Source organism: Daphnia magna, linkage group LG4 (assembly GCF_020631705.1).
Source record: "Daphnia magna isolate NIES linkage group LG4, ASM2063170v1.1, whole genome shotgun sequence".
Classification (NCBI taxonomy): domain Eukaryota; kingdom Metazoa; phylum Arthropoda; class Branchiopoda; order Diplostraca; family Daphniidae; genus Daphnia; species Daphnia magna.
In genome coordinates, this window is record NC_059185.1 from 13311322 (window position 1) to 13328969 (window position 17648).

General features: G+C 39.2%; 3 protein-coding genes and 1 long non-coding RNA gene across 8 annotated transcripts; 1 reads left to right on the top strand and 3 right to left on the bottom strand.

Annotated features, from left to right (window-relative positions):
* Positions 1-1288: 1288 nt before the first annotated feature.
* Positions 1289-2670, bottom strand: LOC123471155. Its single transcript, XR_006645274.1, has 3 exons — positions 2442-2670; positions 2267-2372; positions 1289-2125 (listed from the first exon to the last, which is right to left on the bottom strand). It is a non-coding gene; the product is annotated as an uncharacterized LOC123471155 (long non-coding RNA).
* A 1885-nt stretch (positions 2671-4555) lies between these two features.
* Positions 4556-6496, top strand: LOC123471145. 5 transcript variants are annotated; one of them, XM_045172098.1, is made up of 8 exons: positions 4636-5085; positions 5153-5293; positions 5347-5436; positions 5501-5775; positions 5833-5982; positions 6043-6263; positions 6347-6369; positions 6402-6496. In XM_045172098.1, the coding sequence occupies exons 1-7, from the start codon at positions 4764-4766 to the stop codon at positions 6354-6356; spliced, it is 1209 nt and encodes a 402-aa protein (XP_045028033.1). In that variant the 5' UTR covers positions 4636-4763; the 3' UTR covers positions 6357-6369; positions 6402-6496. The 5 variants fall into 5 exon arrangements, with proteins under 5 accessions (XP_045028031.1, XP_045028030.1, XP_045028033.1 ...); XM_045172095.1 differs by having other exon boundaries at positions 4634-5085; positions 6043-6369; XM_045172097.1 differs by having other exon boundaries at positions 6347-6496.
* A 139-nt stretch (positions 6497-6635) lies between these two features.
* LOC123471414 (serine/threonine-protein kinase/endoribonuclease IRE1-like) lies at positions 6636-8595 on the bottom strand. The gene is made up of 3 exons (XM_045172660.1): positions 8243-8595; positions 7729-8180; positions 6636-6646 (listed from the first exon to the last, which is right to left on the bottom strand). Exons 1-3 carry the CDS (start codon positions 8449-8451, stop codon positions 6636-6638), a joined length of 672 nt encoding a protein of 223 aa, XP_045028595.1. The 5' UTR covers positions 8452-8595.
* A 4655-nt stretch (positions 8596-13250) lies between these two features.
* On the bottom strand, positions 13251-15500 carry LOC123471415 (calcium/calmodulin-dependent protein kinase type II subunit gamma-like). Its single transcript, XM_045172661.1, has 5 exons — positions 15051-15500; positions 14464-14975; positions 14273-14397; positions 13397-14210; positions 13251-13354 (listed from the first exon to the last, which is right to left on the bottom strand). The coding sequence occupies exons 1-5, from the start codon at positions 15287-15289 to the stop codon at positions 13251-13253; spliced, it is 1794 nt and encodes a 597-aa protein (XP_045028596.1). The 5' UTR covers positions 15290-15500.
* Between the last annotated feature and the right edge of the window lie 2148 nt (positions 15501-17648).

Genomic DNA, 17648 nt, shown 5'->3' on the forward strand with positions numbered 1-17648 from the left:
AAAAGTAGGAAGGGTATAGCCTTCCCACTTTTGTCAAAATCGGCCAAAAACCACATCTCTTAAAATTCTCCAAAAATCACACGGCATAATCAAAATTGAACGCTGATTTCAATTTCGTCGTTGGTTTTCTCGTTAAACCAGCCGTTAAAAAAATTAACGAAAACAGTGCTGTTAGCGCACCAACCTAATTGATGGTTTTTAACGTTTTAATAAAAAACTATATTATTAATAGAAAAATAAACCTCATTTTCGTGATTTTCCTTGAAATCTGAATCGTAATCATACAATTTAAGCAAAATTTGAAATTTGAGCAAAAATGGAAAAGTAGGAAGGGTATAGCCTTCCCACTTTTGTCAAAATCGACCAAAAACGACATCTCTTAAAATTCTCCAAAAATTACACGGCATAATCAAAATTGAACGCTGATTTCAATTTCGTCATTGGTTTTCTCGTAAAAAATGCCGTTTAAAAAATTTACGAAAACAGTGATGTTAGCGCACCAACTTAATTTATAGTTTTTAACGTTTAAATAAAAAACAATTAGACCAATAGAAAAATAAACCTGATTTTCGTGATTTTCTTTGAATTCCGAATCGTAATCATGTAATTTAAGCAAAATTTGAAATTTTGGCAAAAATGGAAAAGTAGGAAGGGTATAGCCTTCCCACTTTTGTCAAAATCGGCCAAAAACGAAATCTCTTGAAATTCTCCAAAAATCACACGGAATAATCGAAATTGAACTTTGTTTTCGATTTCATCATTGGTTTTCTCGTTAAACCAGCCGTTAAAAAAATTAACGAAAACAGTGCTGTTAGCGCACCAACTTAATTGATGGTTTTTAACGTTTTAATAAAAAACTATATGATTAATAGAAAAATAAACCTCATTTTCGTGATTTTCCTTGAATTCTGAATCGTAATCATGTAATTTAAGCAAAATTTGAAATTTGGGCAAAAATGGAAAAGTAGGAAGGGCCCTCTCACTTTTGTCAAAATCGGGCAAAAACGACATCTCTTGAAATTCTCAAAAAATCACACGGCGTAATCGATTTTGAACGCTGATTTCAATATAGTCATTGGTTTTCTCGTTAAACCAGCCGTTTAAAAAATTAACGAAAACAGTGATGTTAGCGCATTAACTTAATTTATGGTTTTTAACGTTTAAATCCCAAACAATAAGACCAATAGAAAAATAAATGTGATTTCCGTGACTTTCATTAAATTCTGAATCGGAATCATGTATTTCAATCTAATTTCGAAATTTAGACAAATGAAAAAGTGGAAGGCATCTTTAGGTGAAGGATTCTACCTCAAGAAAATAACAAAGGAAAAAAAATGTGAATTATCAGTAGTGAATATCAGACCAAACGAAGGACGAAGGTATCACATATTAAAAAAAAGAAAAAACAGTCAGAAGGCCGACCCTTTCCCGTAACTAGTGCCATCTGGAGTTGAGGGGCAATAGGCACGACCTTTCAAGATTGCTTATATGAAGCCGCCATTGTGCAGATCAGCACCACAAGCAGATTTTTTCCACTGCCTTTTTTTGCACACTGCAGGGCTGAGGATAGGAACGGCACCTAAAGATATGAAAACATTGTTTGCCGAATGGCATATCGAAACTTCGCTCCGCCTTCACTTCGCCTCCTACTGCGTCCAAGCCTCGTTCGTCGCTTAATGATTGCCCAGTATTCGCCTCGCTTTTGTGCAATCTTTGTATTTTGTAACGTGAACAATGTCCTAATAGTTGTCAACAAAAAGATTTCTCACCCCTTAGCAGCAGACCGTATAAAAATAGGAGCTCTACAGGAGAGACAGCTTTAGCACGGAACAGCCAATTAAGAAATAATGAGTACGGGAACAATCATACTGCCATAACACATTTTAATTTGGATTATCAAAATTCCTAGTTCAGCTCGCCCTTTACCTCTGATGCTTATCAGTGTAGAACATATCTGTAACTGCTTGGTGATCAGGAATGCAGATGAACGCCCCCTTGCGTATGTTATTCAGGCTCCACAGTAGACGCAATAACACATCCTTGGCGGTTTTAATCCTTGGTGGATTAAAAAACGAAACTGTTGCCTGAACAGGTGCCCTATAACTACCACCACCAATCTAGATTTCTGGAGAAAAGAAAAAGAAAATGGAAAAATGAAAATAAAAAATAAACAAACAATAAAGAAAACAAAAGCCAGTTAGAACCTTTAACATTAAGTATCATAACTAGGACAAATATTTAACATAGGAGTTGTTGAGCTAGCCACCTGCTTAACTTGTTTGATTTCACAAATTATTATTCACATCCCAGCCAATACTAAAGCAGACGTTAGATGATGTTGGAACCTACTGCTTCGGAAGCTGCTACCAATCCTACATAGACAACCAAATGGGGGTTTCGTGATCTTCATAAAATCGGAGATTGAAATTTCAGACTATTACCTAAAAAGAGAAACGAGTTCGGTACGTGATTCGACTAATCCCATGGAATTGTTGACGGAACAAATGTAACGGCCCTGATCTTCGGCGACCACGGCAGCGATGAGTAAACTGCCATCAACGAGGCGATGACGCCCAAGTACCAGCATTCCACCACAATGCTCTTTGTGTGGCAGCTGATGCCACCAGTGACAACAACAAATTGTCATACTGAATCGTTTGACCAACGTTGTACCATCTGCATGGATCAATTTATGGTTATGTGCAATTGTTCAGACAAAATAACTATGTGAATAAATAGTTACTTGATTTTAGGCGGAGGATATCCGTGAAAAACAAGGTAAAACGGCATCTTGTCCACGCCAAACTCAAATTCGACTCACACTTTCTACAATGACTTGTGCAATCTTTGTCATGGTTTCTAGGGTACACGTAGAGGTCATGTTTCCCAACTGGGAAATTGGAAAATCAATAATGCTGACGCAATCAGATAGCTTGACTGAGGATGATTCGTCCAGCAGTGGAACTGGTCATTGCTTGCCCGTTGGGCTGGACGAGAACTTGACAATGATACAAATCTCGTCGCCTTGACGCGCAGACAAAACGGGCAAGTTGCCGTTCGCCAACATCACGTGACGTCCATCTTTTTTACCACAGACTACGAAGTAAAGACTACGAACGGCTATAAACCCCTTGAAGCTATGCTCGTCCTATGCCGTATGTTGGCGCGTCGAACCAACTTTCTGAAAGCCATTATTTTTTCTCGTTTGCTTACTGATTTGGGTCTTCACACACCGTAAACTTGTAAGTAAACCATTAATCTTTCAATGTTGTATTTTTTTGTAGATATAGCTTAGATATTCCCCTTGTTGTGTGAATTTTTTTAAATTTCTATCTGATCTCTAGTCATGATCTATAAATTCCTTTATTACACCCCCTTTTCCCCCCTTTTTCCCCCACCCCCTTTTTCAAAAGAAAGAAAGAGGGGGTTATTCAAAAGTTATTACCGTTAAAGTACTACTACGTAGTAGAGACGTTAAATAAATTCCTACGGCCGTAGGCCGTTACTACTACTACTACTACGTAGTAGGTAATACATGATGTCCTCTTTGTAAAATATTTAATTTGGTCCTCTTTGTAAACAAAGGTTGACAAAGAGGACATGAATCGTTGAATTCGTATGAATCGTCTATAAATCAAGGTAGAGGTTATTTTAGGTTTTTTGGTTTTTATTGTTCTTGTTAAGTTTGGAATTGGATTTCTTTCGATTATGTTGTTTATGATGCCCATCGTGTCGGTATTCAAACCATAAAGATGTTTGCCTTTCAAAAACAGATATCCAAAGACGAGGCCTAGTGCACACTGTAAAAAATGACCCCCAAATTTAGGTATATCGAAGTCCCAACTTTAAAAAAAAAACCCTAGATTTGGTAGCAGTTAACTATTTTATGTACTATTACCTAAGATTGGTAGTTTGTACCTCATATGGGTAATTTAAAATTACCTATTTTAAACCTTTTTCCATTTGAGGATATCTATTACCTAAAACAGATAGATGCTATACTTTTGGGTAATTAAAATTACATATTAGTATATTACGCACTATCTAGTCACATATCTGGCTTTTTGGATATATTTGGATTGACAAACGTTTATTCTGTCAACACAAGACTTCTACAGCAAGTTTTTGTGGCAATGTACAACCAATTACGGTTTGTCACTTTAAGGGAAAGATGAACAGGGCTATGGACATGAAACACTCTATGATCAATAATTTTATCTTTAAATAAACAAAGATGAAAGTTGTCAGGGCGATGGGCAACACGAAATGCTTGAAGATGTAAATCGAAGTACAGAGTGCGAAATAATTTACAAACGAATAGAAACCTGCATTTATCTTTAATGATTGCTACTATTAAACCGAACGCAACAGCGCATCGTGACCCACCTCCTAATGGACATAAAACAACAGTTTGCTTCGCCCTATATTCGATCATACCAATTCGAATCCACTTAAAGGTATGAAACCAAAGGACATCAATGGATGGTAACAGATCAAGATAAGCAGCAATTTGGCCTGCAAAATTTTTCTGACTTGCCTGACTTACTGGCAATTTGGCATTTTTCTATTGTTCGCATCATAAATAATTGGAAATAAGAGAAATGTGGCATCGTCGCATGACGAATCACTTTTATTATAGGATGCCCCTATTTGTAAGAGTTGCAATACTTGTCGTTCACCCTACCTCGTTAGGTATTTCCCTCCACACATTTAACCGTTTTCCATGTATTTTTTAAGCCATTTAAGAAGTATTTTTAGTAGAAATGGCTTGCGCTGAACAAGGGCATGTAAAGAGCGTGTTTGTAGAAGTGGAAGAAAATGACAAATTAGAAAACGATTGCTTTGAGGTGTCTTTTGTAAATTCTGGTGGTACTGTAGGTGACAACGATTGTGTCATGCAACAGTTGCGGCTTAAAAGTAAACGCGTGGAACAATTGTTCGGAGCCTCAGAAATTTGTTTTAAGCAGCAGAGTTTGAAATTTCAAGGAAAATGGGTAAATTTGTCAGAGACCTCTCCTATTAAAGACAGTGCCACGTTAAAGTGTGTGATAAAACCCAAAGCGTTGAATGTTGATGCACTCCAAGGTAACAATGATTTAAATTATTTTGTTCCTTTCTAATTTTTGCTTTCGTTACTTCCACCAAACGAAAGCCTCATGTAATACCAGCACATGCTCTGATGTTACAGTCTTGCTTAATCCTCCCCCTGTGAACGTTGAAAATTCTGTGGAAGAGAACAACATTATGAGCTTAGACTACACTGTAGACATCGTCAGTAGAAGTGAAACTCAAGGTAATAGTATTACAGCTGTTTAAGTCATCATTATTTAACACTTGTGTTTTTAGACGATAACAGTCTATCAGGTAGTGGCATTGATGAGAACTCTGATGACACTTTGGTCTTACCAAACAGAAGACCCTGCACACTAGCTCATAGTAAGTACATGTTTATTTACTTCATATGTATTATTTGTTCTCGTCTAAGATTTAGTTTCCCTAGCCCAATCAACACTGAATAAGCAACCACAGAGTTTTGAGGTGCCAAAGGACTACAAGTTACCAACATGCTTTAGTCCGATAGTGGATAATAAATTGTCAAGCAAGGCAGCCCTCAACGACATTGAGTACAATGTAATCTGCAGGGAGGTTGGTCGTTCCCTGAAACCATACGGCACACACCCTCAAGTTTACCAACTTGCAGCTGTCAGTCGGAGTGTTTTCCAGAAGTGGCCCAGTATGGCATGCTTCAAAGGTGGTATAGAGGAGGAGTTTCAGGTAAGTAAGCTCTTTAGTTGTACTCTATTATATTGATGTCAACTTTTCTATTTTCAGCAATTTTTTACATTAAAATTGCGGCGTTATTTCGAACGGCAACGGGAGAAAGAAACTAAGTCTAGGGTTGCAATGCAACTTCTTACGATACTCATCACACCCAGGAAAAAAGACAAACATGCACACAGGCACTTTTTTGACCAACGAGAAGTTAAAATTTATGTTACTTTTTCATTTTCATTCGTTTTATCTATTTTTTTTCTTTTATAGGAATCTGCCTCAACGCAGAGCTCGATCGATGAAATTAAACGGCCAGCTCCATTTATTCTCGCCATCGGGGCTGAGCTGTATGTTGTGACAGCTGGGCAAGTTTTTTTTAAATTTGGATCCCAAAGTAGTACCGAGGCCATTCTAGCCCTACTTGCCGCATACTACATATTTGATCTCGAGTACAGCAAGTACGTCAAGTCAGCTCTATTTTTCCTCCAAAGTTATTGCATGAAAGAACCAGATCGTGTCACAAACTCTTGTTCGGCACTGAATGTGTTCTTGAGTCTCATCGAATGCTACAAAGATCGAAGTAGTCAGTAAGTATATGTTGCTCTTATTGTATAACAGTCATCGTTTATGTTGCTCTTATTGTATAACAGTCATCGTTTATGTTGCTCTTATTGTATAACAGTCATCGTTTATGGCCATAAGAATACAGACCTTGTTGCATACATTTGTGATTCATTTTTATTTTATATATTAATGGATAGCCAAAATAAGTAATGAGCGGGTATCAATATTATTAATATTATTATTATTAAAATAAGGGTTTACTACTTTTTACATGAATTTTTTAAATAGTTAAATCAGGGTCAATTATTATCTAGAATTGGTATGTCTTAAAAACAGTTTTAGGTAGCTGTTTCCTAAAATCAAATTAGATACTTCGTAATTACCTAATCGGCGGAATCGAAAATAGGTAATTTTTCTTTCCCATTTCTGGGGCACTTTTTTTACAGTGCAAAGATATCGCTCTTGACAGTGCCTCGATGTTTTTGGTTTTCCTCGTATCGTAACCTCAGTAGGGGAGGGTGGGGCTAGTTGGTACAATTTTTTTAATTTCTTCTCTGGTTTCTTTAATTTTTCATATTTTGACACCCCAAAAATTGTAAAAGAAAGCTCAGATAACCAGCTTTCTCGTGCTATTTTTTAATTTGATCTACGTTGAAGAATTCACATCGAAATCAACGTTCAAAAAGCTAAAAAAAAATTGCCTACATGCCCCACTAACGGGGTAAGTTGGCAGTGGTAGTGGGGTAAGTTGGCCCCATGTATTTCAAATGCGGATTTCAGTGAAATGTTGATGTTGTAAACAAACTAGAATAACATTACAATAAACAAAAATCCTTTAGTTATTTTAGAGTGGGAAACTCAGAAATAAGTTGTGATAACTTACAAAAAGATTAATAGCCTTAAATGCAAAAATTAAAAAATAATATACATAATTCAGGTAAACATTTCACAGGTGAACATCATATAAAGTGAAACACATAAAATTTGCCAAATTTTGGCCTCTAATGCATACCACTGTTCACCATAAGTCATATCTAGCAACAATTCGACTTACAATTCCCTGACATTTTGACAGGCCATGTACTAAACATATGCATGTATAATGCCTATGCCGACATGCCCCATGTTGCAATGTATCAACTTGCCCCAACCCGGGGTTTATTCAAATAAAATTTTTTATTACTCCTTTGTAATTGATTAAAACAAATCCATTGTTACAGTTCGATAGAGGACACAATTTTCTATAAAACTAATATTTTTTAAAAATTATATGCATACCAAGAAAAGATAAAATTGATGAATACCAAGCACGCAACTATTGTGGATTTGACGCAAAAAATTTCGTTATTTTCTATTTCCTAAACTATTTGGGATAAATTTATAAAACTTTGCACAAATGTGCGCACGATAAACATCTTTGACTATGAATTATTTCAATAAAACCTCTTTCACACAATTCGTCTAAATTAAGAATTGCAAACTTGCCCTCCTGCCAACTAGCCCCACTCTCCCCTATTTCGGGAGCTTCCCAGCCTTCAGTTCCTACGACTCCACCGTTGGTCGAGAAGCTTCCCCCTTTATTCACTTCTCTGGACAGCCCAAAGTCTGCCCACTTGATTGTTATCTCGGCGTCTTGGCCGGCGCCTCGCACCGAGATAAGGATGTTTTCCGGTTTAATGTCTCGATGAATTAAGTTCTTCGAATGGATGTACTCGAGACCTAAAGCTAATTGATGGAAAATGTGGAGATCATGTGGCATGGGCGGTCCTTTGTATCGTTCCGGGTCATCCGGTTTCAGGAACAGCTTTTCTAATGAGGCGGCACACAATTCCAATACGTAGTGACTGTAAACGGGGATGAAATTATAGCGTTTAGCTTTTGAAAGTAAGAAAAAAAATTGCCTTACACGAATTCTCCAACTGGTTCACAGTAGAGAAGCTCGACGATGTTTGGATGACCTTTCAAATTTTCCATAACCTTTTCTTCGCATTCTTTGACTTTTTCTCGTTGAACTCTTTTTACTGCGCAATCTTTACTATTACACTTTCCTCGATAAACGCCGGCAGATTTACCTTTTCCTAGCAGCTCAAGGCGGTAGAACTCAGTTTTCCACATAGTATCGAAAGACACGAACAAAAATGGAAGTTTCGGAATGTGCAAAATAGCTGACGTCAAATGCCACCAATGTACAGTTTTCGGATAGTGCGATTGCGTTTACCTTCTTCCAGTCCTTAAAGCAGGCGGCCAACGCCTTTAGTTGATAACGAGAGAGACTTGAGGATTGGGCATACGACGCGTCAAGGACGTTGCCGTGCGTCAGGGTCGACACCCTAGCGGTCTTGTATCAAAGCGCAACAGCCGCTTCGATCCCAACCCTACTCACCCGATAAAGGAGTGAAAAACATCTAAGAGGGGGAGGGGCTTTGATAACATTTTGCATTTTAGCGCCAGAGGGAGTGTGGCACTTCCCAAAAAGACGATTTTGTTTTTTCCTCCTCCTCCTTTCCCTTGTTCTTGTCGTCTGTAACTGTGGACACGTGAGAAGAGAACAAAGAAGACGGGCAAAACTCGGAAGGAGAAAAGTGGGAGAAAAATCCAACCGAAATCACAGCCTACCACTACGTGCTACTACGTGCTACAAGTCTCAAGTCACCACTTTTTTGTGATCTATTATTGTTTCCAATTTCGCTTCTGGCAACGTGGTCGCTTGTTCGCGCACCACGCTGTTGTCTCTGGTGGCGGTCCAGCCCAGTCCACATTTCCACAAATATCTCAACGATTGTAATGTTAGAGCTTGTGCCCGACGGAAATGTGTATCTGTCCTCTTCGATAGCTCGCGAAACCTTTTCTTATTCTTGTACCAAATAGAAGCAGGTTAGAACCTTTTCTTTTACGCTGCTAATGTCGTAATTTTTAAATGTTGCCCACGTTTTATGCTTTATTCTGTTTGATCGCCATGAACTGTTACGAAAGATGTACAAGACGGGATTTTGGTGAATTGATGGTCTCCTATACGCTGAGGTTAATTGTACCACCCCCTCTTCCATCCGAACCCGACATTTTTGTAGAGCAAGAAACGCCAATTTTTAAGTTCTCTCTTTTAAGTCTATCATATTGAGGGAATATAATTCGTCCGTTTCACCACTCTCCATAATCAATTGAATCCATCAGTCAAATCATTTTACGCTCGCTGTTTGTATTTTCCCAGCAGACTGTTTATATCCTCATATTGGAGCAAAAATGAAATAAGCTCATGTAAAGGATGACGTGCAGATTCCATGATGTTCAATACGCTGGGCCGGTACTCGGGTCTGACACCAGAGGGGGTGATACAATTCATTATAGAATTCTGATTTTAATTACTACGCATAATCTTAGCTTCATGACAAGGCACGGCAGTCGTTTCATTTATTAGTGTAATCTTTTAAAGTTTGTCAAAAAAATTGGCTTTGAGGTATTCTTAGAGCTACCTACTCTGAATTGCCTCTAGGTCTTTGAATAAATAATATAATTGGTCCATTTCACATCCATTCCGATCCATTCAGTAAGATTGTGACCGCGCAGCTTAAGTTTCAGCTTGAACGCTTTGGCTACAAAATAAGGAGCGATTTCCGTTTGCCGTTGTCCTCTGAACCAAGTCGTTGGATTAATAAGCGAATTTGAGTTGGTTTCTACTTCATTTGACTCTGACATAATGGCTATGCATAGTAATGACTGAATTGCCGCCCTTATCTTCCCTTTTGTGTCTACATTTCTCGATCATTTTGCGCGTGAAATGTTTTGGCTTTGACTTCAGTGTAGAAATCGCCACGAGTATAGCCTAACTGTCACAGTTTCAGAAGGACTTCTCTTGCCTTTTGTTATAATTACCCAAGTTAACAATTGCATCGATCATTTTGTCTGGCTTTCTTTCCGTTTTGCCACTTTTTGGGATTTCAGATTTGTCATTGGTTATTTTTGATTCAATTTGGAAAACGTTTTGTTAACGTTTTTCTATTTTCCACCTTACCAAATGCGGCGACGTTCTAATAGAAAGATATCGCGTACCTTTCTGTTTCGTGTTGCTGATTTTAAGCTGGGTCGCTCTTTGATACCCATGCGCATATAACACCCCATTACTCTCCTAACGTCTTTTGTTTCAGCTAATCTCGAATTCTTCATCAACCATAACAGAAATATTACCCTGTGAATTACACTTTGTTTTGTGATGTTGAATAGGCTTGTTGCTATTATGCTCTGTAACATGTTGGTGGACGTGTTGTCTTTCTTTTTGCAATTAGCCTAGAAAACGACAGTCTCCCGGCAAGTCGAACCGTTTAAAGCTTAGCCAACTTTTCATAATTCCCTTTATTTGAAAAAAAAAAACACACGCAAATATATCCAATGATAATTGTAATGATAGACAGGGGAATGGTCGTAACGGGACGAGGAAGACAACTAGATCTTATCTCATGCAATTGTAAAGGCAGCTCATGTGGTTCCAAAGATTTCGTCCACGTTGTGTTCAGAAAATTTTTCATTTCTCCGACTCAAATCGAGTGCACTCGATCCAGCTTTGGTTTTTGCGTCCTTGTCGATGCCGAGTTCGATCAAGACTTTAATTGCCTCGATTAATTGTGGGGTTGAATTGTAACGACACAAAAAATGAAGCGCATTCCATCCATTGTTGTTTTTTGCGTTCAAGTCGATGCCGAGATCGATCAAAACTTTAATTGCCTCGATTAAGTGGGGGCCTGAGTTGTTGCGACACAAAAGATGAAGCGCACTCGATCCAATGTTGGTTTTTGCGTTCAAGTCGATGCCGAGTTCGATCAAGACTTTAATTGCCTCGATTAAGTGGGGGGTTGAATTGTAACGACACAAAGCATGAAGCGCATTCCATCCATCGTTGGTTTTTGCGTTCAAGTCGATGCCGATTTCGATCAAGACTTTAATTGCCTCGATTAAGTGGGGGGTTGAATTGTTGGAACACAAAAGATGAAGCGCACTCAATCCATCTTGGTCCTTTGCGTTCAATTCGATGCCGAGTTCGATAAAGACTTTAATTGCCTCGATTAAGTGGGGGGTTGAATTGTTGGAACACAAAAGATGAAGCGCACTCAATCCATCTTTTGTTTTTACGTTCAAGTCGATGCCGAGTTCGATCAAAACTTTAATTGCCTCGATTAAGTGGGGGCCTGAGTTGTTGCGACACAAAAGATGAAGCGCACTCGATCCAATGTTGGTTTTTGCGTTCAAGTCGATGCCGAGTTCGATCAAGACTTTAATTGCCTCGATTAAGTGGGGGGTTGAATTGTAACGACACAAAGCATGAAGCGCATTCCATCCATCGTTGGTTTTTGCGTTCAAGTCGATGCCGATTTCGATCAAGACTTTAATTGCCTCGATTAAGTGGGGGGTTGAATTGTTGGAACACAAAAGATGAAGCGCACTCAATCCATCTTGGTCCTTTGCGTTCAATTCGATGCCGAGTTCGATAAAGACTTTAATTGCCTCGATTAAGTGGGGGGTTGAATTGTTGGAACACAAAAGATGAAGCGCACTCAATCCATCTTTTGTTTTTACGTTCAAGTCGATGCCGAGTTCGATCAAGACTTTAATTGCCTCGATTAAGTGGGGGGTTGAATTGTTGGAACACAAAAGATGAAGCGCACTCGATCCAGCGTTGGTTTTTGCGTCCTTGTCGATGCCGAGTTCGATCAAGACTTTAATTGCCTCGATTAAGTGGGGGGTTGAATTGTTTGACACACAAAGATGAAGCGCCTCCATCCCATTTTCAATCCTTTTTGTTTTTACGTTCAAGTCGATGCCGAGTTCGATCAAGACTTTAATTGCCTCGATTAATTGTGGGGTTGAATTGTAACGATCAGAACTTTAATTGCCTCGATTGTGGGGTTGGTGTAACGACACAAAGATGAAGCGCATTCCATCCCATTTTGGTTTTTGCGTCCTTGTCGATGCCGAGTTCGATCAAGACTTTAATTGCCTCGATTAAGTGGGGGTTGAATTGTTGGAACACAAAAGATGAAGCGCACTCAATCCATCTTTTGTTTTTACGTTCAAGTCGATGCCGAGTTCGATCAAGACTTTAATTGCCTCGATTAATTGTGGGGTTGAATTGTAACGACACAAAAGATGAAGCGCATTCCATCCCATGTTGGTTTTTGCGTCCTTGTCGATGCCGAGTTCGATCAAGACTTTAATTGCCTCGATTAAGTGGGGGGTTGAATTGTTGGAACACAAAAGATGAAGCGCACTCAATCCATCTTTTGTTTTTACGTTCAAGTCGATGCCGAGTTCGATCAAGACTTTAATTGCCTCGATTAAGTGGGGGGTTGAATTGTTGGAACACAAAAGGTGAAGCGCACTCGATCCAGCGTTGGTTTTTGCGTCCTTGTTCGATGCCGAGTTCGATCAAGACTTTAACTATTAGTGGTTAGTCTTTTGTTTTACGTTGACTTTAATTGCCTCGATTAAGTGGGGGTTGAATTGTTGGAACACAAAAGATGAAGCGCACTCGATCCAGCTTTTGTTTTTACGTCCTAGTCGATGCCGAGTTCGATCAAGACTTTAATTGCCTCGATTAAGTGGGGGTTGAATTGTTGGAACACAAAGATGAAGCGACACTCGATCCAGCGTTGGTTTTTGCGTCCTTGTCGATGCCGAGTTCGATCAAGACTTTAATTGCCTCGATTAAGTGGGGGGTTGAATTGTTGGAACACAAAAGATGAAGCGCACTCAATCCATCTTGGTCCTTTGCGTTCAATTCGATGCCGAGTTCGATCAAGACTTTAATTGCCTCGATTAAGTGGGGGTTGAATTGTTGGAACACAAAAGATGAAGCGCACTCAATCCATCTTGGTCCTTTGCGTTCAATTCGATGCCGAGTTCGATCAAGACTTTAATTGCCTCGATTAAGTGGGGGTTGAATTGAAACGACGACAAACAAAATCCGAAGTGCATTCATCATCTTGGTCCAGGATTTTTGCGTTCAATTCGATGCCGAGTTCGATCAAGACTTTAATTGCCTCGATTAAGTGGGGGGTTGAATTGTTGGAACACAAAAGATGAAGCGCACTCGATCCAGCGTTGGTTTTTGCGTCCTTGTCGATGCCGAGTTCGATCAAGACTTTAATTGCCTCGATTAAGTGGGGGGTTGAATTGTTGGAACACAAAAGATGAAGCGCACTCAATCCATCTTGGTCCTTTGCGTTCAATTCGATGCCGAGTTCGATCAAGACTTTAATTGCCTCGATTAAGTGGGGGGTTGAATTGTTGGAACACAAAAGATGAAGCGCACTCAATCCATCTTGGTCCTTTGCGTTCAATTCGATGCCGAGTTCGATCAAGACTTTAATTGCCTCGATTAAGTGGGGGGTTGAATTGAAACGACACAAAAAATGAAGCGCATTCCATCCATCTTGGTCCTTTGCGTTCAATTCGATGCCGAGTTCGATCAAGACTTTAATTGCCTCGATTAAGTGGGGGGTTGAATTGTTGGAACACAAAAGATGAAGCGCACTCGATCCAGCGTTGGTTTTTGCGTCCTTGTCGATGCCGAGTTCGATCAAGACTTTAATTGCCTCGATTAAGTGGGGGGTTGAATTGTTGGAACACAAAAGATGAAGCGCACTCAATCCATCTTTTGTTTTTACGTTCAAGTCGATGCCGAGTTCGATCAAGACTTTAATTGCCTCGATTAGTTGTGGGGTGGAATTGTAACGACACAGACGATGAAGCGCATTGCATCCAAATTGGTTCTTTGCATTCACGTCGATTCCAAAGCAAATCAAGTCTTTGATTTTTCTGGTTATATCTGACCGAGGGTTAGGACTTGCACATAGCTGACGCAATTGTTCCTCTTTTTCTGCAAGCTGAATCGAATAAAGGAACATTCATGCAGATGATTGCTTGACTTGCATAAAATTTATAATACCTTGTCCTCGATAGATTTCAGTTGTTCGACTACTTCTTCTGATGTCATCCTCTTGCTAGGATCATTTTCCAACATTTTCTGAAGTAGGTTATTCTGATAAATTTCGAGTAATTCACCGTCAATTTCTGGTAGCAAGAAATAAAATTTTAATTAACAGAACAACAATGTTTTGCAAATATATTGGAAATTACTCTTCAAGTTGATCGGTTGCTTTGTAATTACGTTATTGTAAATTTCTCTTTCACTGGAACCATAGACATGTTCTCCTTTCAAGAAAAGAAACCCAAAGACAAGGCCTAGGGCAAATACATCGCTCTTGACTGTTCCTTTATGCTTTTTTGCCTTTTCTGCCTCTTTTGTGTCATTGCTTATCTTCAGCACCTCGGGGGCGTACCAATTTATGGTTCCTCTTACTCCAGACCACGAGTGATTTCCTTTTTCATCTACGGATTTGGACAATCCAAAATCAGCCCATTTTATTGTTACCTCATTGCTTCGACTGGCAGGTGTCTTTGAAATGAGCACGTTTTGCGGTTTGATGTCTCTGTGGATGATTAGCTTCGAATGGATGTGTTTGAGCCCCGAAGCTAACTGAAGAAAAACGTGAATATAACGTGGCATAGGTCCGTCGTATTTCTTTGGGTGATTCGGCTCCAGGAAGAGCTGATCTAAAGAGGCGTCGCATAATTCCAATACATACATCCTGCAACGTGCCAAAGTAACTGATGTAATTTTCTTTTTTGATTTTTGAAAATAAGATAAGACAAAATAATTTCACCTAAAGTCTTCATCACTGTCACAGTGAAGAAGTTTGACGACGTTTGGATGATCTAACGCTCGCAAAGCTTCTTCTTCGTTTTTGTTGACGAAACGTAGTTCAACTCTTTTTACTGCGACTTCACGGCCTCCATACTTTCCTTTAAGCACATGACCAAAGCCACCTTGCCCTAAGAAAGCCTCACGGTCGATCCAAATTTCCATTTTCTTCTTATTTTTGATATCCAAGTAGTAAAACATATTCCATCCGTTGTCGTCTTCCTCCCACAGATCAATTCCAGAATTCCCCAAGATTTTAATTACGCTATTCAAGTCTGATTTTGAATTGTATCGAGTCAAATAATGGAGTGCATTTGATCCATCTTTTGTCTTCGCTTTCGGATCGATTCCCAGTTTAATTAAATTCTGAATGGCGTCGATTAAGTTTGGGGTTGCATTGTATCGACACACATAAAGACTACAAGTCTGAACGGCTTTACGAACGTTCTTGCCATCTAGTGTTTGTCAGTTTGATTCCGCCATGATTACGACGCTAATTGCATTTGGGATGGGCAAAACTGGAATTGTATCGACACATAAGATGGGTGTTACCTTATCACCGAATAAACCATGCTTCTGTTTTTAGTTAATTTGATTCGCAAAGCGAATAAAGTTTTTATTTTACCCCAACGTATGGTGGGATATATCAAAAAGTTTATAGATCGGGCAATGGCGCGAGCCTATAACTGAAGCAATTCTTTTTCCTGTTCCAGAAATCTGAGGCCAGGGAAATTTTAAATTAGATTTGTTTAGATGTATTACTTGACTTGCAGTAATATCATTTCAATACCTTATCCTTGATGGTTTTTAGTTGATTGAACATCACTGCTGTCGATGTCATCCTTTTATTGGGGTCGTTTTCCAAAATTCTTTTAAAAATCTCATCGTGGTAATGACGTACCTTAATATGCGTTCATTTCTCCTCCCCATTACCTAAAGCAACGAATTATCTCCATTTATCAGAAAAAGCATTATTGAAGTCGTTACACTATAGTCCAAGCCAAATTTTACTTTTGCAATTCTGTTGATGGCGATTTCCGCAAGCCCAATTGTTTTGCTGTTATTTCGGCTTCATTTTCCATGGTACCGTAAAGATGTTCCCCATTCAGCGCCAAATGATAACCTTTTTCCAAAATGAGTCCTTGTGCAAAGATGTCGCTTTTGACGGTCCTTTTTGTTTTTCTGAATGCCACCAATTTCAGCAAGGCAACTCTGGGGCTAACCATCGACATTGTTTCCTCCCCTTGACTTTTATCTGTGCCTCAGTTTACTGGCGTATCTGGTCCTACGAGTCCAGAGTTTGCCCGAAAATGTTTTCAGTGTTATCCCTCATCTTGGCCAGCAGCTCCCGCATCGAAATCAGAACATTTTCTGGTTTTTATGTTTCCATGAACTAAATTCCTTGAATGGCTGTATTCGAGACCTAGAAGCTAATCTGAGGCCGAAAATGTTGAGATCAATATGGTGTGGGCATAGGCCCATTATATTTTTTCGAGTGTCACCCGCCTTCAGAAACAGCTGATCTAACGAGGCGCCACACCATTCCGAATGCATTAGTACCTTTTAAATGGCAAGAAAACCAAAAAAATCATTATTGTATCGTATAAAAATTCTCTTTTTAAAACATGATCGCAAATAATCTTACTGACGAATTTTCGGCATCGCTTTCAAAGTATAGAGAAGTTTCACTATGTTGGGATGGTCTAATTTCTTCAGAATGTTTACCTCGTTTTCCAACAATTGAACCCTGTCGGCTCTCTTCGTAATTCTTTTGACGGCTATATTTTGAAACTCTTTATAATTACCACGATACACTGGTGACCGTAGAAACAACTCCCCAAAAGATCTTTGCGATGGAATCGGCCAGCTACAAGGGAGTTTCCGCTAACATTTTTTTTGCCCAGAGAACACAGGGGACAAGAATTGTGCGAGCTGCTGGTGGAAAAATGCAATTTTCCAAAGTATCTACAAACAGCACACCGAAACGGGAAAAGGAAGTTTCGGAATTCGAAATGTTTGAATATAGCTTTAAGCCTTTATAGATAATGTGTGTATCAGTGTCTAGTTTTTCGGAAGCAGTGCTGTTGCGTTTGCCTTCTTCCATGTCCTTTAGCATTTAACGGCCAACGCCTTTTAGTTGATTTACATGAACTCTGCTGATTACTTTTATGTTTTGGTGTTTTTTTATACTTTAATAACTGTTTCCTCCTCTCGGCTTGGTCTCCCATTATCGCTGTTTTTTCTTATTATCTTTCCTTTGATAACGTTTCGCATTTTAGCGCCGAGGAAGCCGGACCATTTGCCAAGCAGACAACTTTTTCTCCTCCTCCTTGTTCTTGTCGTATGTAGACACGTGAAATGAGAACAAAGAAGGCGGGGAAAACTAGAAAGGAGAAAGTGAGAAAACTTTCAGTGCCCCTACGTCCCAAAAAGGCACTACTAAACAGCCCACTACATTCCCTAATAGTAAAAAAAAAAAAAAAAGACGCCATTGTCTTATTTCGAAGGGCTCGGCTTGTTCCCGTCTAGTTGTCTTTCGATACAAAAGCATTTCGAATTT